Source organism: Peromyscus leucopus, chromosome 6 (genome assembly GCF_004664715.2).
Source record: "Peromyscus leucopus breed LL Stock chromosome 6, UCI_PerLeu_2.1, whole genome shotgun sequence".
NCBI classification, from domain to species: domain Eukaryota; kingdom Metazoa; phylum Chordata; class Mammalia; order Rodentia; family Cricetidae; genus Peromyscus; species Peromyscus leucopus.
In genome coordinates this window covers 90,315,416-90,339,719 of record NC_051068.1, presented here as the reverse complement: position 1 = coordinate 90,339,719, position 24,304 = coordinate 90,315,416, and the positions used below count along the sequence as shown (strand labels likewise).

Here is a 24,304-nt window from a genome sequence, read left to right as displayed (position 1 = left end):
TTTGGACCTCGGCAGCCACCGTCAGCCTCTTCCGGTTCAGGGGGGGCGAACGCGCAAGGGTGATGGCGTATGTCCGGTCATTAACCCGTCGGGTGTGAGATACATGCCCACCCCACACACACCACACGCGTTCCTCGGGCGGCCATGTTTGTTAAGGGAAGGGGACCAAAGGAAAGTGACAGCCTTGGGCTGAAGGCCGGACGCCCTCCGGCCAAAAGGACCGTGGGGTATGGAGGCTCCTGCGCCGACCTCGCACGCCACCGGCTTTCCAGCCGAGGGCAGATGCAGCTACTTTGTGGAAAAGAAGAAGCGCTTCTGCAGGATGGTGGCGGCCGCGGGGAAAAGGTTCTGTGGTGAACACGCTGGAGCCGCGGAGGTCCGGTACCGCCCTTCCCTCCTGCGAGATGCCGGGTCTGTGGGTGCTGGACCCCGGCCTCGCGCCCCTCCCCCGTGACAGGTTCCTGCTTCTGTCCCATGGGTTCCCCAGCTTTCCCTTAAGTAAATGGCAGCTCTGACCCCCGCGTGCAGCCGTGATGAGAAGCATTGTTTCCGTGAACTCACGCGCCCTCTGCGATGCTCGCTCTCCCAGACGTCTGTATACCCATCCTCCCTTGTCCTCGTGGGAAGCGATTGTTTTTACAAAGTGGTGTTTGAAGTCACTAGGTCGTAGTAACGGGGCTTTAGTCATTGTTTGGTGAACGATAACTACTTGTGAATGCATCAGGAAGAAACTTTGAAATTTTCTTATTTAGACTTCACCAAGAAGTACCTTATGGACTTGTAATTATTTTTCTGGGATGGAGAAGGAAAAAAAAATAGTGCACATATTAACTTTAAAGTTGAAAGGAAAGTGCACTGGTTTTTGGTATTTGGGGGTGGGGGGTATGTCCCCAGCAGACACTTGGTAATGTCACAGACATTTCGATTGCAAGTGCAATATATTAGTGGCTTCTAGTGGATAGAGAACAGATATTGCTAACCTACAAATCACAGGACAGTCTCATCCCCCTCTACACCAAAAAAAAAACACTCAATAACAATAGTACATGATATACACTGTTTCTAAACTCAAATAATATATTTAATATATTTTTAAAATGCTCGTGTGTGTGTGTGTGTGTGTGTGTGTGTGTGTGTGTGTGTGTCTGTCTGTCTGTCTGTGTCTGTGTGTTCTGTGATTGGGCTTTGCAAGTTAGAATAGAGTTTTACTTACTTTGAATGATAATTTTCTTGTTTGTTTTTAAGGCAGGAATCTTGCTATATTTCCCATGTTGGTCTTGAACTCCTGATCTCAGAGATTCTCCTGCCTCAGCCTCCCAAGTAGCTAGTCTCCACCAAAGAACCAAACTGGGAAATTAAGTTTTAAAATCTGTAGATGAGGAGAAAAAAATAATAGTTTTAAAATACTGAATAATTTTAACTTTCCCTAAAATTCAGTGTGCATAAATTCATGAACATGCTGAAATTAATTGAAATAAATAAAATTGAGAAAAAATTAAGAGTAAATACTAGTTCAGCTTTTGCTGTGTGGCTAACACTATATACTAAGCAGGGTTGTTATTTTGCTTTTAAAAATTCAATTTTCATAAACGTTAGGAAGTAAATGATATCCTCATCTTTCACGCGAGGCAGTGGCCCCTGTAGGGAGAGCTAGCAGCCAATAGCTAGAACTGAGAATCATAGCTAAGCAGTCCTGCTGGCCCCTGGCTTTAATAATTGTACCATCGTGTTTCGTTCTTAGGGTCTGTAGAGTAGAACTGCCAGTGTTCACTGGTTTCCTTTCTTTTCTCCAAGTACCTATGGTTAAATGTGTATAACTCAGAATATTGTGACTAGCATATTGAAAAGTTGCAAAGCCAGTGAACATAACCCATTCTAAAATGTTAAAGTGCCATGCCTCCTGACATACTTTCTCCCATATTTTATTTCTATATTTATTCAGACAAGGTCTCAGTATGTAACCCTGGCTGGCCTTTGACTTGCAGTCTGCCTGCCTCTCCTCTGGAGTGCTGGGATTCAAAGTGTGTTCCACCAGGTCTAGCTTTTCCCCATACTTTAACAACCTATAGGTAAATATGCATTTTTAAATCAACATAACTTAAATGGGCAACATTTTCCAAAATGAATAAGTATTCAAGTAATATGTATGTTAGATAGCACAATTTAGCATTGATACCTATTTTATATGTACTTCAAAAGATCATTTTGTATATGATGAATATTATACAGTATTTTATTAGTTAATCTGAAGTAAATGGTTAACATCTTTTCTTAGTGGTACATATAATAACTGCACCCATTTTTAGCAGGTGTTATCTCTGATGCAAAATTATATAAGTAGGCCAAAACAATATTTGTTCTCTTATACAGAAACCTGTGACAGATTTTTTTTTTTTATTGTTTCCAACATGACCTGATCTTGCTTATTTTTCATTATGTCCTTTTAAAGTTTTCTTGCCTTGTTTTGGGAATAGAGATGCACTGTGGGTTTATCTAACATCTGAATGTGATAAACTTGATATATAAATCAATGTATCCCTTTTAATTTATTAGGAAGAAAATGCTCGGAAAAGAATCTTGTGTCCTTTAGATCCAAAACAGTAAGTATGGGGTTAGACAAGTGTTTTGGTTGTTGTTTGGGTTGTGTGTATGCACCTGTATGTGCATGTGTGCCTGAGTGTGTGTGATGTACTAGAAACAGTAACTTCACAAGGCTCATTTAAGATTTTCTCTCAAATTTTCTCTTTATTTAGCACAGTATATGAAGACCAACTAGCAAAACATTTAAAAAAATGTAACTCAAGAGAGAAGCCAAAGCCTGTAAGTGTTGGAAATGTGTGGTATGCGATGTTTATATACATATACTACATAGTATTATGAAGTGCAGGTTGAAGTTGGCAAATGTACTGAAGTTCTCATTTGGTGGCTGTACTTCCCTTCTTCTCCTGCCTCCCCTTTTCTTCCTTCTTGTTCTTGCGTTTTGTTTGTTTGGGGTGTTGTTTTGTTTTTTGGGGGTTTTTTTGGTTAGATTAGAGACAGGCTTTCACTTTGTAGCCCAGGCTGATTTCATACTTGAGACCCTCCTCCCTTAGCTTCTCAGGTACTGAGATTACTGGTGTGTGCTGCCCTGACCAGCCCAGAATTTTGTCATGTTTTATTTTTGGTTGTGTATTTGCTTTTGAGGTAGGGGTGTGTTGCCCAGGCTGGTCTTCAGTCCATCTCAAACATTTCCTGTGCCTCACCTTCCAGGTGCTAAGGTGATGGGCGTTTGCCACCACACCCAGCCTGATAGCTGAGTCCAGGGGGTGATGGTGCAGCAAGAGGTTTGGAATCAGAGGTAGAAGTTTAGAATTAAGGTTGTAAAGACTCTGCTGGGCCTCTTTGAGATTCAGACTCAGTATAGAGATAGTGAATTTGAGCTAGCACCAGTCCATATGAGTCTTTCATGGTATCCACTCAACCAAGGGCTAAAAATCCAGATTTCTGTTTGGTAACAAAGTAGAATAAGGTGAGGATATAACTACACAGAATGGTAAGTATGTTCATTTACTTCGTGATACAAAGCATTTTACAATGTGTACCCCAAGATATCATGTTGGTTTTTTGTTGTTGTTGTGTTGGATCTTTGAGACAGGGTTTCTCTGTGTAGCAGCCCTGGCTGTCCTAGGACTTGCTCTGTAGACCAGGCTGCCCTCTGCCTCCCAAGTGCTGGGATTAAAGGCATGTGCCAGCACTGCCCAGCATCATGTTGTAAACCTCAGGTATATAATAGAAAACTGATTGTTTAAAGAAGTTGTAAAATAAGAATAGAAACATCTTAATGATACTCACAAAGTGAAATGTTGAACACATAGAGTAATGATTTTAGCCATCAGCTATCAACCTGATCAATAAAATCCATGTGTATGGATATGTATCTATAACTATCTAAAGATAAAGAAGTTGTCAGGCAAAGTGTGTTTATTTTATTGGGAGTAAATAACAAAGAGCACACACCATATGTGTCACAAGTTAGTTGTCGCAGGTTTATGGATGCCAGCAGAAGTTATTAGACTCCTGGGTCAGACACAGACAAAGGCTGAAATGCCTGTAACCAGGGCTCTACCACTAGGCTACAACCAGAGTCTGGAATTTTTATTACTTATTAAGCAGCAGGGGCTTCTTACTCATGTCAATTATCATTATCTCTCAAAGCTTATGGACTCAACTCTGGGGCTCTGCTGGGACTACTGCATGGGCAGTGACTTATATTAAAGTTGAGGAACCCCATCTTCAGGAAATCATTTCCCCCACCCCAAAACTGAGGCAGTGAGCAAACCTGCCTCACCTGTGTTCCATAGGTAGCCATTTTTCTTTATTATACTGTATAGTAAGTAAGCCTGCCATGGGTCTAGAAGGAAATGTCGTTTCTGCCTTCTAAGGGTACTTGGTCTACAGCTGTTCTTGAAAGGATAGTCTGGAGCGCAGTGAGACTTGTAGGAAACCCAAAGACTGCTCATAGCTGAAGTGACTCCCAGGAGCACTTCTGAGCTTCGTTTTGTTTTTTTATTTTTGAGGACAAAAACAAACAAACAAACAAAAACAAAACAAAACAGCTCTCACTGTGTAAACCTGGAGCTTACTATGTAGACTAGGCTGGCCTCAGACTCACAGAGATCCACCTGCCTCAGCCCCTTGTCTCCTGAGAGCTGGGATCACAGGCTTGCACACTGCTCCCAGCCCTCTTCCCAGTCATTTGGCAACAGCTGTCCTTCTGCATCGTCCCATGTCTCCTGGCTGAGAACCACTGTGCTGCATGCTATGAGCTAAAAGTATTGTAGCCGTCAGTGACAGTGCACACCTGGAATCCTGGCACCGGGAGGCTTAAGCTAGAGGATCACCATGAGTTCAGAGCCAGCTTGGACAACATAATAAGTTTTAGACCAGCATCGGCTACCAATTGAGCTTCAGTGTGAGATCATCTATCAAAGGAAAACCAGGGTATTTTAACATTAAGTTAACATACAAGGAAAACAATGCCTCCTCGTCCAGCACTTTAGGACTTACCTCTTTTAGTAAAGAGACGTTAGACTGATCACAGCGGCCTAACTCTGGGAGACCAATGGACCAGACTAACCATCCACCACCTCAAGAAGCCAATCAAGTTGTGATGAAGTTAGAAAATAATTTTTTTACTATGGTCCTAATGAAAAAAGCAGCGAGATGACCGTCCTGTCTTGTGTTCTGTACTGGTAATTCGGATCACAAAGGGAAAGAGCACCAGGAGTGATGAGAAGCAGGCTCGGTCAGACTGACCCTTCCCTACGGCCTGCTTCTGTGGGTCCCGCTGGCTCAGGGAACATCTTATTCCTGAAGACGGCAGTAGTGTTGGTGGTCCTGTTCTGGCGCCTGCCCAGGCCCCGTAAGATCATGTTCCTTTGCTGCCTTAGAGTAACCTGCCTCCAGGACTCCCTGTTCCTGGGATTTTTACTGTATCTTACTTTATCTTGGTGTCTTCATTCTTGGAGCAGAATAAAAAGAAACGCGGTAAAGCATGACCTTTAGATTATCGAAGATTATTATTATTACATTGACAGATCGAAAAGCCCGGAATGATTCACATGTCTATAACTGTTAGGAATACAGTGTCCACAAGAGATGCTTTAAAGCAAGGTTTATAGAAATAATAGTATTTCATGCCTGTGTGTGCATACCATCCAGTAGGGTAGCCACTAGCTACTAGTGACTACTGGAACTTGAGATAATTAAAACTAAATGAAATTTATCGTGTAATTCTCAGCCACAGTAGCCATATTTTACAGCTAGTGGCTGCCATGTCAATCAGGGAAGATGTAGAACATTCCCATCATCGCAGGAAGTTCTAGTAGACAGGGTTGACTGGATCTTCACCTAAAATTTCTGTACTTACAGGTGGACTAATAAGATCTTGTTATGTTAGTTTAAATGTCACAGGACGTTTTTACTTCTGGTGTTTAACATTTTAAAATAAACCAGACTTATTAGAATAGCTGTATTTTGTCTGTTTGGGGTTAGGCTGCATCCTCAATGGACAATATATATAATATATGTATATGTGTGTGTGTTTATATATAAATATAAAAGTGTACATATTTATATATAAAAGATCTTGTTTTTATTTTAATGCCATAAGGCAGAATTAGCACAATCCTTAGTCTGTCCTATAAACAGGTAACTACTGAAATTACAGATTGTAAATGCTTCTTCGTACAACTCCCTCACTTGAAGCTCCATGAAGGCAGAGATTGGTCTCTTCTGTTGTACCTCTGGTACCAGCACACCAGTCACCATGGTATTGGTGCAGTAACATTCGGGGACTGAATGAGAGACAAGGATGACGGTGTAGGAGGATGAGGGAAGAAACAGTTCTTAGCTTAATTGTTGTGAACTTCATATTAATAACATGTTATGACTTTGTTTTTGTCAAGGATTTCTTTACTCAAGATGTAAATGCAGGATTAAAGGAAGAAATGGACATTTCTGAGCAATTAGTAAGTATATTATTTAATACTTTACTCCAAGTGGTATTTCGAAGCTATCTCCTTGTACATTGGCCATGCCCCACTTGCGTTTGGAAAGATCTGTTGTTTTGACGTTAGGGTGTATTTTCTATAGAATCACAGTTGTTAGTGACTTTACCAGCATATGTCTCATAGCAAACTGCAGTGTGGTTCTGTTATGAGCCCCGACTTCTTGACTCTGAGGGAATGGGGGAATTATTGGCAGAGACAGAGTGGTGCCCTCACAGTTGGGCAGTTCCGATAGCAGCCTAGGAACCAAGACTTATCAGGAAGAAGATCTTAAACTGCCATAGGGTGTTGGCAGATTTTTCTTTGGGCTGCCAGCTCACTAAAAACAACACAGAGACTTACTTAGGAGTCTTAGCTTAGGCTTACTCCTAACTAGTTCTTATAACTTAAATTAGCCCTTATTATTTTTTTTAATTTATTACATATACAGTAGTCTGCCTGCATGTATGCCTACGGACAGAAGAGGGCACCAGATCTCATTATAGATGGTCAAGAGCCACCATGTGGGTGCTGGGAATTGAACTTAGGTCCTCTGGAAGAGCAGCCAGTGCTCTTAACCTCTGAGCTATCTCTCCAGCCCCCCATATTTTTTTTTATTGCTTTTTTTAAAAGATGTATTTATTTATTATGTATATAGAAGAGGGTGCCAGATCTCATTACAGATGGTTGTGAGCCACCATGTGGTTGCTGGGAATTGAACTCAGGACCTCTGGAAGAGCAGTCGGTGCTCTTAACCTCTGAGCCATCTCTCCAGTCCCCTGCCCCCCATATTTTTAATCTGCATTCTTCCACACACTCGTTACCTCATCTCTGTTTGCCCATCCTCCTTCCTCTCCATCTGGATGGTGGCTCCTCCCTCCTTCTTCCCAGATCTCTGTGTCCCCAGAAGTCTCCTAACCTCTTCCTGCCTAGCTAATGGCCATTCAGCTCCTTATTAAACCAATCACACTGACACATCTTCACACAGTATAAAGGAGTACTCCGTAACAATGGGGCCTGCCCAGTGTTACGTTTCTACTCACTCGCTGTTATGGAAACTTAAGGCATGTTTTGGCTACATTATTTAGTTTTATTTTTGTATACAGGTTCCATTTTCTTCTCTGACTGAAGAGCAGTTGGAAAACTTAATTAAGAAATTAAGAAAAGCAAGTGAAGGTAAGTCTGCCTAAAGTTGCAAGTTCAATTATTTGAGAAGCACTAACTAGGTGCTGTATGAATTGAAAGCTTCTGTTCTGTTGTTCAGAGTCCCATAGTTCATGTTTGGCTGCTTAAGCTATCATGTTTCTTTTGGCACAGGCTTGAATTCTACACTTGAAGATCACATTATGTCCCATCCAGCATTACATGATGCCCTGAATGACCCTAAAAATGGTGACTGTGCAGTCAAGCACCTGAAACAGCAGGTAAGCTTAGACCACAGTAACTCCACTTTTGTTCATATGTTTAATGCTAACATTCTGGGCTGATGAGATGGCTCACCAGGTAAAGGCACTTGCTGCCAAGTCTGATGACCTGAGTTCAGTCTTCTGAACCTACCCGGTGACGGGAGAGAATCAGTTCTTGCAAACTGTCCTCTCACTTCTACAGCATACATGTGTGTGTATGCTCACAACAAATAAAAGTCATTTTTTAAAAGCTAACATTCTAGCTTTTGGTGGCACATGCCATTAATCCTAGCATGCAGGAGACAGAGACAGGCAAATCTGAGTTCAAGGCCTGCCTGGTCTACAGAGGGAGTTCCAGAATAGCCAGAGCTAACACAGAAACCTTGTCTTGAAAAAAAACAATTAAAAAAATCTATAATAACCTTCTTTTCTGAGTATAATTACTTAGTTTTTTTAAATGACCAAAATACTTTAAAATTCAAAATTATATGTGAACATAAAGGAAAATTTTCAGCATGGATATAACCCTGAATACAGATACTATTTTAAAGCAAAAAGAAAAAAAAAAAAAAAGGCCGGGCGGTGGTGGCGCACGCCTTTAATCCCAGCACTCGGGAGGCAGAGCCAGGCGGATCTCTGTGAGTTCGAGGCCAGCCTGGGCTACCAAGTGAGTTCCAGGAAAGGTGCAAAGCTACACAGAGAAACCCTGTCTTGAAAAAACCAAAAAAAGAAAAAAAAAAGTCTTAACCATTCAGAAATCAGTGAAAACTTTCTGCCTTGTGTAGAGATTACTTTGCTGTTTTCAAATTTGAGTCAAATCCCTTTGCTCTAGTTTATAAAGTAATCCTATGGAGTTTGCAGGCTTCTATTTTAGGTAACATTGAAAAATTAAAGTTACTTGGTCCAAGAAGATGCTTTGTTGAGTTTGGAGCAGGAAAGGGGAAGTTATCTCACTGGGTTGATATTGCCTTAAAAGATGCTGAAAACATTCACTTCATCCTGGTAGAGAAAATGACTACAAGATTCAAGGTAAGTGAAGCCACCGGAGGAGCTGAATAACCAAACATATGGTCTCCTGTAGGAAAAAAATGATGGAACCTGTCTCTTCAAATGAATTTCCTTTTCATATATTTGATTATAATTTTTACTATTACTTGTTTGGTTCTAATTGTACTGGTTAAACTAAAGATAAAACTTTGAATTTAAATATTGATAGTCCATGATCTGAGTTCTTAAAATTGTTTGCAGAGACAAGAAAATCTGAGCAGAACCAGGCTTCAGCTAGGAATTAAGCCACGTCCTAACCTTACATTTGCCACTGCTGACAGACTCTTCCTTCATTATATACTTCTTAGGCATATTCTTGGACTCCACAGTAGGCACTTTGTATATGCAGATAGAGACTGATGAGGCAGCTGTGCTCTTACGTGCGTTTAGAAGAGAGATAGGTGGGTACTAAGGAGAGTGTTGAAGAAAGGGAGGTTCTGCAGAGTATGTATGCGTTCAAAGGAAGGCTTGATAGGCTTTCTTACAGGGAGGCAGGGGAGAATGAGCATGCAGAAAAGGCAGTGCTTGTGATCGTCTTGAAAAATGAATCAGCATTTGCTAGAGAGAGTGTGAGAAGCATTCTGGGAAATGGGAACAGTGTGACCACATGGCCGGAATAACAGGAAGCATTTCTGTATGATGGAAATACAATGCATGAGGTAGAATGTGGCAGTATGAACCAGGAAAGAAAGCTGGTGTGGAAAGTATCCTGTTGTCCGTTTTGTCTGTTCTATGTTAGAGATACAGTGGAAGACTTGTTTTTTGCTTCAAAGAGGCTTCCATGCAGCATTTTCTTTCTTTTTTTTTTTTTTCAAGGCAGGGTTTCTCTGTGTAGCTTTGTGCCTTTCCTGGATCTCACTCTGTAGCCCAGGCTGGCCTCGAACTCACAAAGATCCGCCTGCCTCCGCCTCCCAAGTGCTGGGATTAAAGGCGTGCGCCACCACCGCCCAGCCCATGCAGCATTTTAGTTCTCCATCTAAGTATGTTATACCACTGAGCGGTACTCAGTGCTGCAGGAGCAGGAAGGTAGAGAACTAACCTCAGTTGTCGAGAGTCGTCATGGAGGAGTTTTAAAAATTTTAAAAATTATTTTAAAACTTTCCATAGAGCTAGAGATAATGGCTCAGTGGTTTAGCATGCTTATTGGACTTCCAGAAGATCTGAGTTTGATTCACAGCACCAATATCAGGCTGCTCACAACGTCCTGTAATTCCCGCTCTAGGAGATCCAACACCACCTCTGACCCTCCTCACACACAGATGGCACATGCATACACATGTAAAAATGTATTCCAGATGCTGTCCTAACAACACTGTAAAACTATTTCAGAAGAGTTTTCAACTGAAAATAGAAAGATTGAGAATATGAAAATTCTTATTCAATAATACAAGTAAGAAATGTACTGGAGAGTAAAGGCCATTCTGTGGACTATAGAGAAAAGAAAGAATGAGAGATGTAAAATGTCCAGAGTCATAAGACTTGCTGATTTATTATTGTTTTTCAGAGACAATACTCTGGGATGGTTTCTGGCTTAATTAGACACAGGGTATCCTTGAGGAGGAAAACCATGAGTTCAGTTCTTGTCTGTTTAGTTTTCTGTCCAAATGTTTCTGGAGCTTGGGGCTGTAGCTTAGTGGGAGATATTTTGCTTAGTATTCATAAGGCCCTGAGAAAAAGACAGGTGAATCTCTGAGTTCAAGGCCAGCCTGGCCTAGAGTGAGTTTGAGGAAAGCCAGGGCAACACAGAGAAACCCTGTCTGGAAAGAGAAGGAGAGAAAGAGAGACAGACAGACAGAAACACACACACACACACACACACACACAGAGAGAGAGAGAGAGAGAGAGAGGAGAGAGAGAGAGAGAAATAATATGTAATAGTAATAACTGATAAAATTTCTAGCCTTATAAAATGGGTGTTGTTATTTTTGAGTTTTCATCCAAAATATAAACCTTTAAGTTGTTCATTCTTTTTAACTGTAAAAATTAGGTATATTTACTCTGAAATTTGAAAACAAATGGAAACATTTTCATAAAGCTTTTTTTCAACATTGAGAGTGCTGATTCAGTAATGTTCTGTTTATGCAGGTAGATGGTAAACATAGAAAGGAGAGCTCAGTGTTTGAAAGACTTCAGATCGATATTCAACACTTGTGTCTGAGTAAGTCACAGATCTGTCCTCTGCTCTGTCATAGGTCAGACATTCAGACTCTGGGGCCGCTTAGAATTCTGTTCCCACAGACCCGTGCTTCAGGAAGAAGAAACAACACTAGTGTTTTGTTAATACAAGTGTTTGTAACTATAACAGAAATGGAGTTAGGATTGAAACCTTAAAAGTTGTTTTGTTGCTGGCAGGGCAGTGGTGGCAGGGGCATAGACCTTTAATCCCAGTGCTCAGGAGGCAGAGGCAAGCAGATCTTTGTGAGTTCAAGCCAGCCTGGTCTACAAAGTGAGTTTCTTTTCTGGACAGCTAGGGCTGTTACATAGAGAAACCCTGTATTGAAAAAGAAAAAAAAAATATTTTGTTATATCTACTATAATATAGTATGATATGTAGGAAGTTCAAAACTTTTGATAAGTCCTTATATATTGCTTCCTTGTATTTTCAAAAATTAATTTTGAGTATAATTTTGAGTAAGGCAGGTATAATGGTACACTCTTTTTGTTATTGTTATGTTGTTTTGTTTTTTGAGATAGGGTTTCTCTGTGTGGTTTTGGTGTCTGTCCTGGATCTCACTCTGTAGCCCAGGCTGGCCTCAAACTCACAGAGATCCGCCTGGCTCTGCCTCTCGAGTGCTGGGATTAAAGGCATGTACTACAGCTACCCAGCTAATGGTACACTTTTTAATCCCAGTACTCAAGATGCAGAGGCAGGCAGATCTCTGTACAATCCAGGCCAAACAGGGCTACATAGTGAGACCTTGTCTTAAAAATATTAACTTGGAGTGTTCAAACTTGGTAGCATTTAGGCATCTGTACTGGCCTGCCCCCAGGGTCCTGACAGGATATACCTCCGCTACAGCCACTAAGAGCAACCCCTGTGCCCATTTGCTACGTTTCCTTCTAAAAGGCGGGCCTTGTACACCCCCTGTCTCTTTCTCTTCCTTCACTCTCATCCCCGGGGACCGGTCTCTGCCCCCTTCTCTCCCCTCCCCTCAATAAACCTCCCAAGTGGGCCCTGTTGTATGGTGTGACTTCTTCCCACCATTTTTAAAATACAGAACTAGCCTTCAGACTATAGTTAACATGACTGTCAAAATCATTACAGGAAATGAGAAAATTCTGTGTAGCTAGTATATAGAAGATAGATCCTCAGAATTGTGTCACAAAGAAAGTAGCTTATTGCTATGGAATTAACCTTCGATACAGACACACATACACGCACACCCACACTTGAACACGAACACAAATGTACACACATACACACATGCATGCACACCAACACACATGAACACAAATGCATACACATGCTCATGCCCCTCAGTCATCCTCTTTTGTGCCTTTTTACTTTTTCTAACATTTTTTTCTCTCTCTTTCTAGTATTTTGAGACAGGGTCTTACTATGTAGTCCTGACTATCCTGGAACTCACTGTAGCCCAGGCTGGCCTCAAACTCACAAGAGATCCGCCTACCTCTGCCTCCTGAGTGGTAGGATTAAAGGTGTGCACCCCCACACCTAGTTCTTTCATGTTTAAAAAGAAAATAATGCAAGCATTTACAATTACTTCCATCCACTAATTTTATTCTAGTCTTGAGAAGCAACCAAGCATTTGTTTAATATAAATCATTGTATTTTCTTCTGCTTAACTGAAACCAGGTATGGTATGCACTCCTGTATTTCCAGCATTTGGGAGGCTGAGGCAGGCAGATCACCCAGACTTCAAAGTGAATTCCAGGCCAGCCAGCACTACATAATGAGACAGGAAATTTGTTTGTTTGTTTAGCTGAATATTCTTCTATGTCACGTGCTAAACATAGACACATTCTTAGGATGTATATTAGATTCTGTGAGAACTGTTTGTTTTCACATCCTTCATTCCTAAAATCCAAAGATTCTACAATCTGTCCTTTTGGAAGGATACATTAATACTTGGTATCATTAGCAACTAACGTAGTTCTCACTCTTTTTATCTCAGACAGGGTTCCTGTGCTCAGAGAAGGAAGACTGCCTGTGGTAGGAATTGGGAAGCATCTGTGCGGGGTCGCAACAGGTGAGCTGGACACACAGTCACCACTAAACTAATACACTGAGCTGTAGCCTAGATGGCCCCACCACCTGGTGGGGGGCACTTAGGCCTCTCTTTTAACCCATGGAAAAGCTTTCCAAGTAAACCAGTTCAACCTGGGGTGGGAGGGAAGCACACATCTTTGTCTCTTCCCATCTAACCGTGCTTCTCCAAACCTAACCCTACAGTGGCTGCTTCCCACCTTCCACACACTCTCCCTTTGTGCACTCGGTCTGAATCCTCCACTGCTGCGGTTGCCTTCTTTTCCTGAGACTCAGTGTCCTTCTCTCTTAGTGCTCCCCCTCACCAGTTCCTTCTGTCCATCCCATCGTTCTCTGCTCCTGTGCTTGAAGAGTTGATATCTAGACCCTTCTGTGACACTGTGTCCTTCCCCTTCCTGAAACTCTCCGTCAGTCTGTGTCTAGGTTTACTGTTGACCGACATGGCCATGTCTATTTCCTCTGTGCTCCAGCCATTTGAAAGAACTGGCCCAGTGTCTGCTCATCCTTGAGCTCAGCTTTCTCCACGTCTCTAGGGCTTCCTTAGTGTCATCAGGATATGCTCTGCATAGCTTTTCCTTGTCTCCTAGTTATCCGTTAGTGTATCTAATTACACGGCTGTGCTGGGATTCTTTTCAAGAGCAGTGCAGATGTAATACAATGAAGGACTCTTCTATAGCAAGCATTGAATATTTGAATGAATGATCTTTTGGCCACCAGCTTGCTGCTTCCTTGTTCCTTCTAAGAAGCAGGTCCTTAAGTCACTGTGAAAGAGCTTGAGACTGCTAATGTTCTCTTGTTTCTGAAATAACTTAATCCTTTAAATAATTTTTCTGATTATAATTCTTAAAATTATGTCAAATGTAAGTAAAACAGCAAATATATTTTGTTAGAAAATAAGTTGATAGACCTGGATAAAGTGGCATACCTGTACTCAGGAAGCTGAGGTAGGAGGATCACTTGAGTTAAGTGATCACTTGAGTTCATCCACAATCTGAGCAACATAGTGAGACCCATTTTCTTGTATAAGAGAGAAAGACAGAGACAGAGAGACACAGACTGACTATGACATTATCAAGTTAGCTGGGCAGTGGTCGTGCAAGCCTTTAATCCCGGCACTCTGAGTTTGAGGTCAGCCTGGTTGACAGCAAGTTCCAGGACAGCCAGGGCTGTTACACAGAGAAACCCTGTCTCGAAAAAAACAGAAACTACCAAATTAGCTATCAATTTATCCAAATAATAGTTACGGGTAATGTTTATCGGCATAATAAAATTTACTATAAAGATAAAGTATATCCATTTTTATATCACAATATATATATTGTTTTTAGTTAGAGTATGATAAGACAGTCTAATCAGATAAAACATAAGTTGTACAGCATACATTTGTGATCTTTCCCATATTGCCAGCTATCTGTGCGGCAATTTGGGGGAGGGGCTTATTTTTTTATTTATTTTTATGTGTATGAATATTTGTCTGCATGTATGGAAGTATAATGCATGCATGCCCAGTGCCCACAGAGGTCAGAAGAGGGTGCTAGATCCCTGGAACTAGGGTTATGGACAGTTTTAAGCCACCTTGTGTGGGCTGGAATCCGAACCCAGGTGCTCTGCAAGAGCAGCAAGTGCTTTTAACCACTGAGCCTTCTCTTCAGCCCCTAGTGTGGCAGTTTTATTCATTGCATCCTCAGTGTTGTGTACATGCACGGAATGTAGCAGTGATTTGCTGAACAAATGCCTATGTACAGGAAAGCTATTGGCCTGCTTTCCATATTGGAATCTCCTTTGCTCATCTTCCAATTCATCATCATTTGTTGTGACCAGCCTATGTTTCAAGACTAGCATCTTAGCCAGATGTGCTGACACACACCTGTAGCTGCAACACCAGGAGATAGAAGCAGAGGACCAGGAGATTGAGACCAGCATCAGCTATACAGGACCTATCTCAAAACAAAACAGATACAGACACATACACACACACAAAAAAAAAGTAGCTTCTCGAACAGGGTCAGGATTCTAAGTGAAAGCCCCTTCCTTCGTTTCTTTCTCTGGAGTTTAAGTTCATAACTTTAGCTGGCATGGGAGAAAGGAAAGACAATGCAAATAGTTGGACAGAAAATTTTCAAATCATAAGGCTTAAGCTTGCTTTAATTTTATTAGAAAGTAGCTTTATGAAAAATAAATCACTGAAAATTTAAGTTCAATGAAAATTTAAAATCAATGAAAAATTAAGATATGGCAAATTTGAGAAAAAATTAGAGTATACGATAGAATTGTTACAATATATAGCTAAGTAGATTTTTGCTGGTTTGTGTTGTTGTGTTGTGTTTTGTTTTTAACCATACTGCTTAAGAAATCTGAAGAACACTCTTAAAGATGATGTGTTTGGGGCCACATAATTGTGTTTGCAGATCTTGCATTACGATGTTTGGTTGAAACCTATGCTGCCAGTTTTGAGGAAAGGAATGAAGAGCCTTTAGCCAAACGCATACGGAACGATAGAAGAGACCAGGAAAGTAGCACTTTGTCCAAGGAAGAAAGTGAAGCAAATGCCCCGGAGACGTGGGCCCCCGTGGCTGGCATTGTCATTGCGCTCTGCTGTCACCACAGGTGTGACTGGAGACACTATGTGGGCAAAGAGTACTTCAGGGCTCTGGGCCTTGGGCCGGAGGAGTTCTACTATTTCCAGAGAATGAGTAGTTGGGCAACGTGTGGAATGAGGACATCTTTGGGAGCCTCAGATATCACTACAAAGAGAAAAGATGATCAGAATTACGACAACGAAGAGCATGATGACGGAGGAGACAGACTCCCAGATGGCAGCACTGATAGTGTGCCTGGGTGAGTGACGACTTTTAGAATGCACCACACTGAAGGGGAGTGAGTATTTTATTACCATAAAGGAGCCCCCTTGTCGACTCCTGTGGGCGACATTTCAGGACCTCCCACAGATACCTAGAACCTTAGATAAAACAGAACTCTGCTGTATGTTAGCATTGCAGTTACCTCCCCTGTTGACCTAATAACCAAGATGGCTCCACAGTGACTAGTGAGTGAGTAACATGCAGTGTGGATATTCTAGACATGATCATGTGCTAGGCAAAGGTTCATTCCCAGGTAGGAAGGAGTTGGGTAAGGGTGGCGTTGCCAGTGGTTCATTCTGGGAATTTTCCTCTTAATATTTTCAGACTGTGATAGACCTTGAGCAAGAGATACCAGAGAAAATGAAATTGAATTGTTGCTTCTTAGTCATTTGGCTAAGATCAAGTATAGAAAGTGAAACTGACTAGGAAGAAGGATTCTTTTTTCAGATGACTGCTATCAACAATTTAGACCAGAAAGTACAGTTTACAATCTAATTTTGGAGTAGGCTAAAACACATTTTTTAAATTAATACTTATTTATTTTATGTATATGGTGCTCTATCTACATGTACACCTGTGTGCCAGAAGAGGGCATCAGATCCCATTATAGATGGTTGTGAACCATCATGTGGTTGCTGGGAATTGAACTCAGGACCTCTGGAAGAGCAGTCAGTGCTCTTAACCTCTGAGCCATCTCTCCAGCCCGCTAAAACACATTTGAATTGCGATCATCTTGTCTTGACAAGTCTGGGAAGCAGCAGACACAGCACCTGTACTGCCGACTACTTAGCAGCGTCCTAGTGGACGGCAGGGACCAGCTTCCTAGGAACTTTTACAAGCTTTAACTCTCTGTGTTTATCCACCGTAGAGCTCTTACTGCTGAAGAAAAGAAGGATATAGGACATCTTTGCAAACTGCTGATTGACCAAGGCCGACTCCAGTATTTACAGCAGAAAGGCTTCCGTCCTGCCTTGCAGTACTATGCAGACCCGTTGGTGTCTCTGGAGAACGTATTACTAACTGCTGTACCAGCTCATCTGTCATCGCAGGAAGCAGCGCAGTAACAAAAGAAGTGTGAACGTCACTTGTCGTCTCAAACAAAAAATTTACATTATATTTTTATATTCACAAAAATATAAATAGCAGGGTTTTGTTTTTTTTGTGTGTGTATGTTTTTGTTTTTTTTTTTTACTTCCAAAGTCCAAACAGAGGATTCACCAAGTTCTCCCAAGTATTCCTTTTCAGCAGGGCCCTTTGAATTACTTTATCCATCAAAGTGTATAGAGATTGGCAGAGTCAGACCGTTGACTTGGTCATCTGAAACACATATAATACATCAACATATAATTACAGTATAAACTATGTGTATTCTGGGAAATTTATCTTTGGTTTTATTTGATATGTTTTATTTTTTGAGCTCCAATTATAATAACCAATGCCAGTTTGTATCAAGGGTCAGTCTGAGTGTGGGACTTTTTTCAGAATGGGTCTAGAAAGAATACTTGCAATTTTCTCAAATGCAGACAAATTTAGAAATGTAGGAATTGGTAAATGACATCACCATTGAAGTTCCAGAGCCATACCTGGATTTGTGCTCTCAGTCTGTTCATGACTCCAGAACCGAAGAGATGATTTCAAGGGGAAAATAATCTTACTTTAGGTCTTTGCTGGGTAATTATCTAGTGCAAACTTCTAAAGAAGGTTGCTTGTAAACAAGTCACCAATCAAATTTGAAAGTTGCATTATAGCTTCTAGAGTTAATTCAGTACCTTTTACCAGCCTCTTATGTATAAATGTAACTATAAAAAAATAAGTAGGTTTTCTCCTGTTTGGGAAAATAATTAGTTTTTGTTTGTATGTTCTGAGACAGGGTCTCATTTGCTAATCCTTGGCCAGCCTGGAACTCAGAGATACTCCTGCCTCTTCCCTCCAAGTGCTGGGATTAATATCATGTGCCCATGCCAGCAGAAAAAGTAATTTGGATTAAAGTACAAATTAGATAATGAAACCAAAACCTCACATTTAGGCTTTACATAACTGATAAGTAGTTTCTATGCACAAGCAAATATTAAACTAGATATGTCATAAGAATATTCCTCTTCCACATCTTACCTTGGATTTGTTTCTACATTTGTAAACATTATTTTAGTTGTTGGTAAATATGGCAAAGAGGAAGATTCAGAATCACTGACTTTAGATATTAGAATGACACTGGGGTCACTATCTGTAGGCCTATCACTAAGTAGAAGCCAAACACCCTTACCTCCTGGCCTTTCTGTTTTAATTGAATCTCGTGTGTTGTTGGATTGCCTAGGTTTAAATTCCAACCCTACCACCTCAGCTGGCAAGTTACTTCATCTCTTTGTGCCTCGATTTTCTCCTCTTAAATAGCGATGATGATAACAGTTATAAAAACTACCTCACACGGTTGTGTGTATCACTTGAGGTATCACAGGTAAACCAATTTGAATGGCTCCAAGCACAGAGTAAATACTAACTAGATATAATAATTCATGATCATTTTAATATAATAGGCTTTTATTATTTTTTATTTAAGTTGTTGCTTTTTTCCTTGTATTTTGTCAAATATTGTTAACATATATTATTTTTAAGTTAATTACTCAGATTTCCCAATCAAGAGAACATAAATGAAGATAATTCATTGTTTAAGAATTATCCTTATGTCATAAATGTCATTTTTATCACAAAACTTGTTTTGTGTCATTAAAAATGTCCAGGACTAGAGAGATGGCTCAGTGGTTAAGTGCACCACCTGCTCTTCCAGAGGTCCTAAGTTCACTTCCCAGCAACCACATGGTGGTTCACAACCATCTCTAGTGGGATGATGCCTCTTCTGGCATAAAATCATACATGCAGATAGAGTACTGATACATTAAGTATTTTTAAAAAATCTATGTCCATAAATAAAAAATAATCTACAATGGGTATAATCTTAGTTGTGTTTCAGGAGTCATACAGCACATCCCAGAATTATACTGATACAGTCCTATGAGCCATTTAGTTCAATCATATGTTCTGATAATGGTTCTGAGTACATTACAGGGAAATAAGTTTGTCCTTCTGGTGCTGATCTTAAGTCAAGATTATAGTTTTTCCAACCTTGTCTTTTCTTACCTCACATAAAGAATGTGAGCTAGCACTTGTTATGTCGTTATTTCTTGGATTTACATGTCCACAGTTACATAAATTCAATGCTAAAATTGCACCTCTCCTCAGTTTCTCCCTCCTCATTCTGCCTATCAATCCAGATCCAGTGCCTGACTCCCCAGTGGAATACTGCTGTCCAGTTGTCCCAGATGGAAACAGATTCTCCTAAACACCGTTTTCCGTAATTATGCTGTCCCCTGCTTGGCCCTGATGCATTATCCTCTCTTCCAAAACTAGGCCACAAATCGTTTTGAACTTTGTTGCCAGCCATTCCCAGCTCGTCTTCACAACCTACAGTAGCAGCAGTGGCTCCTTCTGAAGAAAACAGTGCTAAGCAGCCTCTGGATATCAGGGAGGGTCCCCTAGAGGAAAGGCTAGTTACTGTGGTTGCACTCCTTTTCAAAGTAACTGGTACATGGAGTGAGTTAAAATCTCCCCTTTCCATCCATGGCTCTTTACATTTGTACTAATTACAAAGCCAGGGCTTCTGTTTCTATGCTGTTACTTCACTGCCTTTATTAACAAGATAGTGTTCTTTGCCTTATTCCTCTGGTTTTAATTTTAAAACTTCTTTCTTGATTATAGAAATGTTTAACTCTAAATTATAAGATGAAGTGTTTGTAATCTGTATATTATGCCTCATTCCAACTGTGGAATAAAGTCCATGTTCTCAATGTTTTTCACCCCCAAGTCAAATTATTTTTTAATTATTCCTTGTAAATTATAGAAAAAATGGGATGACCAGCCTGGTCTACAAAGCGAGTTCCAGGAAAGGCGCAAAACTAAACAGAAACCCTGTCTCGAAAAACCAAAAAAAAAAAAAAAAAAAAAAAAAAAACCAGAATGATGAAGAAGGTGTGTTCGTGCTCCAGATGACATGTCTGCCACTTGATTAAAAAGAAAAAAAAGGTCAGGCAGTGGTGTTAAATCCAGAACTCAGGCAGAGGCAGGCAAATCTCTGAGTTCAAGGCCAGCCTGGTCTGAGTGAGTTCCAGGACAGGCTCCAAAAACTACACAGAGAAACCCTGTCTCAAACCCCCCCACCCCCAAAAAGAAGAAGAAAGAAAGAAAAAAAGTAATGATTCTTTAAGAATCTGGGGGCTCTACTTTCTTTATCATAGAGCCTTTGTCCAGTGAATGATGGAGGCAGATACAGAGATCCATGGCCAGGCACCAGGCTGAGCTCTGGGAATCCAATTGATGAGAGAAAGGAAAGATACTGCAGGCAAGGGACATCAAGATCATGATGGGAGGATGGGCAGAGATGACCGGCCACACTAGTGGAAGCCCTTGAACAGTAGACTAGTGGCTGTGAAGCCCCCGTGGGACTGGACTAGGCCCCTCTGGATATGGAAGATGGTTGTTTGGCTTGAACTGTTTGGGGGGCACCCATGCAGGGGGGATTGGGATCCATCCCTGGTGCATTGGCAGGCTTTTAGGAGCCCAGTGCTTGTGGTGTGATGCCTTGTGCAGCCTTGGTGCAGTGGGAAGGGGCTTGGACCTGCCTAAGCTCAGTGTGCCAGGCTCTGCTGACTCCCTATGGGAGGGCTGGGGGGTGGGAGGAGGGAGGAGATGTGATCTGTGGGTGGTATGTAGAGTGAATAGAAAAATTCTTAATAAAAAAAAAAAAGAATCTGGGGGCTGGAGAGATGGCTCAGTGCTTAAGAGCACTGGTTGCTTTTCCACAGGACCTTCTTAAATTCCCCACACCCACATGATAGCTAACAACTCTCTTAACTCCAGTTCCAAGGGTTCTGATGCCCTCTTCTGGATTCTGAAGGTACTGCATGGACATGCTGCATGGACATACATGCAGGCAAAACACCCATACACATAAAATCAATTAATTAAAATCTAGGCCAAGGGTGTAGCTGTAGCTCAGCGACAGGGCACTTGCTGTGGATTTGAGCCCCAGCACTGGAGAATCATGTTTACAGAGAGGAACCAGGAGAAGTACGGGTTCCTTCACTTGATTATGTAGTGAATGCAGCGGAGGAAGTATTTCCTTGATTCCATTTGAAAGACTATCTTTACAGCCTCTCTCCTAGTACCTACCAGAATTATGACCAGAGCCAAAATTCATTTTCCCCTATTAAGTGTTGGCCAATTTGATGGAAAAGACAAGAGAGAATGAGAAATCCATAAAAGAATTAATGGAAAGATAGAACTTAATTGTATACACATTCTCTTCCAAAAATATTTAATCTTTGTTTTATATATATATATATATATATATATATATATATATATATATATTTTTTTTTTTTTTTTTTTTTTCTCGAGATGAGGTTTCTCTGTGTAGCTTTGGAGCCTGTCCTGGAACTCACTCTGTAGACCAGCTGGCCTTGAACTCACAGAGATCCACCTGGCTCTGCCTCCCGAGTGCTAGGATTCAAGGCATGCGCCACCACCACCCAGCTCTGTGTTGTATATGTGAAGGCCCAAATTACTCAGGGTCAGAGAATCTGAGCTTGCTTTACCCAGCAGGGCTGCATAAGGGGGTGATTTGACCACGGGTGTGGTTACTAGGTGTTTGGAAGGGTTGGACTTGGCTGTGCAGTGTGCTTTGATCAAGCAAGGGGGAGGTCTTTTGCCCCGCCCCTTGGCATTGCTATAAAAAGCCCTTTTGAAGAGACAGGAGGGGCCTTTGGGTTTTGATGCAGGTCCTCCTGAAGCTATCCTGTATTTCTGTCTCCTCTTCGCTATCTTTCTATCTAAAAGTTTCTTATCCCTCTCTCCTCCTCATAGGAACTGTTTTAAGAGGTGGGAGCTGGCCTCCCACAATGCATGAATCTCATACCTGTTCGCCGTGACTCTTGGATGTATGCACGCATGAACTGAAGCCCAAACAACTCCTGCTCCTCCTCTCCTTCTGCGCAGTCGCTGGGAGGAAGCGTCACTTCCAGTCTCAGCGGGTTGTCTCGGAAGTTGACAAACCTAGCAGTTGACCAGAAACACAGTAGTTTTGGGTGCCATAGAAGTGCATGTACATTTACTTCCCTGGGAAAAGATCAAGTGACAGTCTACAGAATTACTATGTTCAACTGTTTTCAATAACTGATTATCTTGCTGGAAGCCAATATACCCCAAGAAGAGACAGTGTTTCGCCCCAAAGCTTACAAAGACAACTATTAGTTCATAACATGTATTTAGTGCGATGAGAGCAAGTTGTATCATAAATCTCCGACTAATGCTATGACGATAGTTTGTGCCTGTTTTTATGGATCGATGCCTCAGTCATCAAGTACAAAACTGAAGTTGCCGGATAAGTCAATGTATGAATGGTTTTTGTTTTGGAGGTTCTGAATTTGGGTATCCATTGCCTCATTCCATCAGAAAATGACATTCTGGAGAGAATTTTATTCCTGTTCTAATAAGTAGCAAACAAACAAACAAACAAAAAAAAGCCTGCTTTCTGTAGGCTAATACAGTTACCTGTGCCTATTTGTAGTTATTCAGAAGGAAACTGGTCACTATTTTATTCTTTTGATTTTTGTATTGCAAAGCGTTGGTTAGCAGTATAAAGAGAATTTTCATGATATTGTCACCAACAAAAGACCGTTCTTCAAACTGATAAACCCTGGTACCATTTTAGTTTCAAGAATTATTTCTTGAATAAGTTAGATTGGTGTTACATGAGTCACACTCATGAAAATTTTAAAGCATTGGAATATATTTTTTTTTCAATGAAGGAATAAAATTGACTTTATTCACAGTGAAAGTTATTGCATTCATAGAAAATCCTGAAAGGTCAAAAAAAATCATTGGACTGTGTGATTCCCGAGATATAATGTTAATATACAAAGTCAATATGTGCCGGGCGGTGGTGGTGCACACCTTTAATCCCAGCACTCAGGAGGCAGAGCCAGGTGGATCTCTGTGAATTCGAGGACAGCCTGGGCTACAGAGTGAGTTCCAGGAAAGGCGCTAAGCTACACAAAGAAACCCTGTCTCCAAAAAACAAAAAAGTCAATTGGATTTTTATCCAATGAGATGGGCAATATAATGAAGAATGAAGACATAGACAATGGACTTAAGACTGTATATAATAACACAAGACATGAAATATTCATGGAATTTAAGCATTTGCAAAGCCTGCATACTGAAATATACAAAATGCTGCTGAGATAATTTTAAAGTCTAAATACGTGGTATATTCCATGTTTCAAGGTAAAATTGGTCAAAAATGGATCACATTGGAATATATGTTTAAAATATACACACTCAAGCTGGAGAAATAGCTCAATAGTTAAGAGCACTGGCTGCTCTTACAGAGGACCTAAGTTCAATTCCTGGCACCCACATGGCAGCCCAACCCTCTGTGACTCCAGTTCCAAGAGATCCAGTGCTCTCCTCTGGCCTCCATGGACACCTGGCACACAAGTGGTGTGCAGGTAAAACACCCATACACAAAAGGAAAATTTAAATACACAAATATGCCGTCATATAAATCACAACCCCAATGGTCGGTCAGGGTCTGTAGTCCTTCATTCTGCTCCCAGGAGTAAGTGTGCCATGCTGTAACCACACCCCTTTACCTCAGATTCGTCATTTCTTCCATGCAGCCTGGAATATCTTGCAGTTTATTGTTGCTGAGAACAAGAGTCCCCAAGTTTTTCATATTTCTGATTGTTTCTGGCAGGCAAGTTATTTCATTCCTCTGTAGCCACAATGTATGCAAACTTTGCATTCTGGAAAATAGAATGCTGCCATCAGTTGTCACCTTGAATATGAAAAGCTGGCCTCATCGTATCATAACATTTAACATTCGGTTTTTTTAATTAATGTAATAATTTAGTTATTAATTATTTAACATTTAATAAAAACGTAGTTATTGGTTTGACAGACTTCATTCTTTCTTTTTTTTTTTTTTTTTTTTTTTTTTTTTTTTTTCGAGACAGGTTTCTCTGTGTAGCTTTGGCCTTTCTGGAGCTCACTTGGAGCCAGCTGCTCGAACTCACAGAGATCGCTGGTCTGCTCCGAGTGCTGGGATTAAAGGCGTGCGCCACCAACGCCCGGCTCATTCTTTCTTATTACCGGATTGCCAGGGAAACTACATCAGGGAATTGA

The 24,304-nt window shown here is 41.0% G+C and overlaps 2 protein-coding genes across 3 annotated transcripts in view; one reads left to right on the top strand and one right to left on the bottom strand.

Annotated features, from left to right (window-relative positions):
• Positions 1-78: 78 nt before the first annotated feature.
• Positions 79-18,776, top strand: Trmt13 (tRNA methyltransferase 13 homolog). 2 transcript variants are annotated; one of them, XM_028890157.2, is made up of 11 exons: positions 79-376; positions 2,554-2,600; positions 2,754-2,820; positions 6,447-6,509; positions 7,634-7,703; positions 7,845-7,951; positions 8,795-8,962; positions 11,066-11,138; positions 13,114-13,188; positions 15,614-16,043; positions 16,935-18,776. In XM_028890157.2, the coding sequence occupies exons 1-11, from the start codon at positions 230-232 to the stop codon at positions 17,128-17,130; spliced, it is 1,443 nt and encodes a 480-aa protein (XP_028745990.1). In that variant the 5' UTR covers positions 79-229; the 3' UTR covers positions 17,131-18,776. The 2 variants fall into 2 exon arrangements, with proteins under 2 accessions (XP_028745990.1, XP_028745991.1); XM_028890158.2 differs by lacking the exon at positions 8,795-8,962.
• Lrrc39 (leucine rich repeat containing 39) overlaps positions 17,245-24,304 on the bottom strand; it is a 23,592-nt gene continuing 16,532 nt past the window's right edge. Inside the window, exons 7-9 of the mRNA XM_028890159.2 lie at positions 23,773-23,925; positions 22,035-22,171; positions 17,245-17,383 (exon numbers count right to left, since the gene is read on the bottom strand). Of these exons, the coding sequence (XP_028745992.1) occupies positions 17,331-17,383; positions 22,035-22,171; positions 23,773-23,925 (343 nt within the window). The 3' untranslated portion in view covers positions 17,245-17,330. The remainder of the gene's footprint in view (positions 17,384-22,034; positions 22,172-23,772; positions 23,926-24,304) is intronic.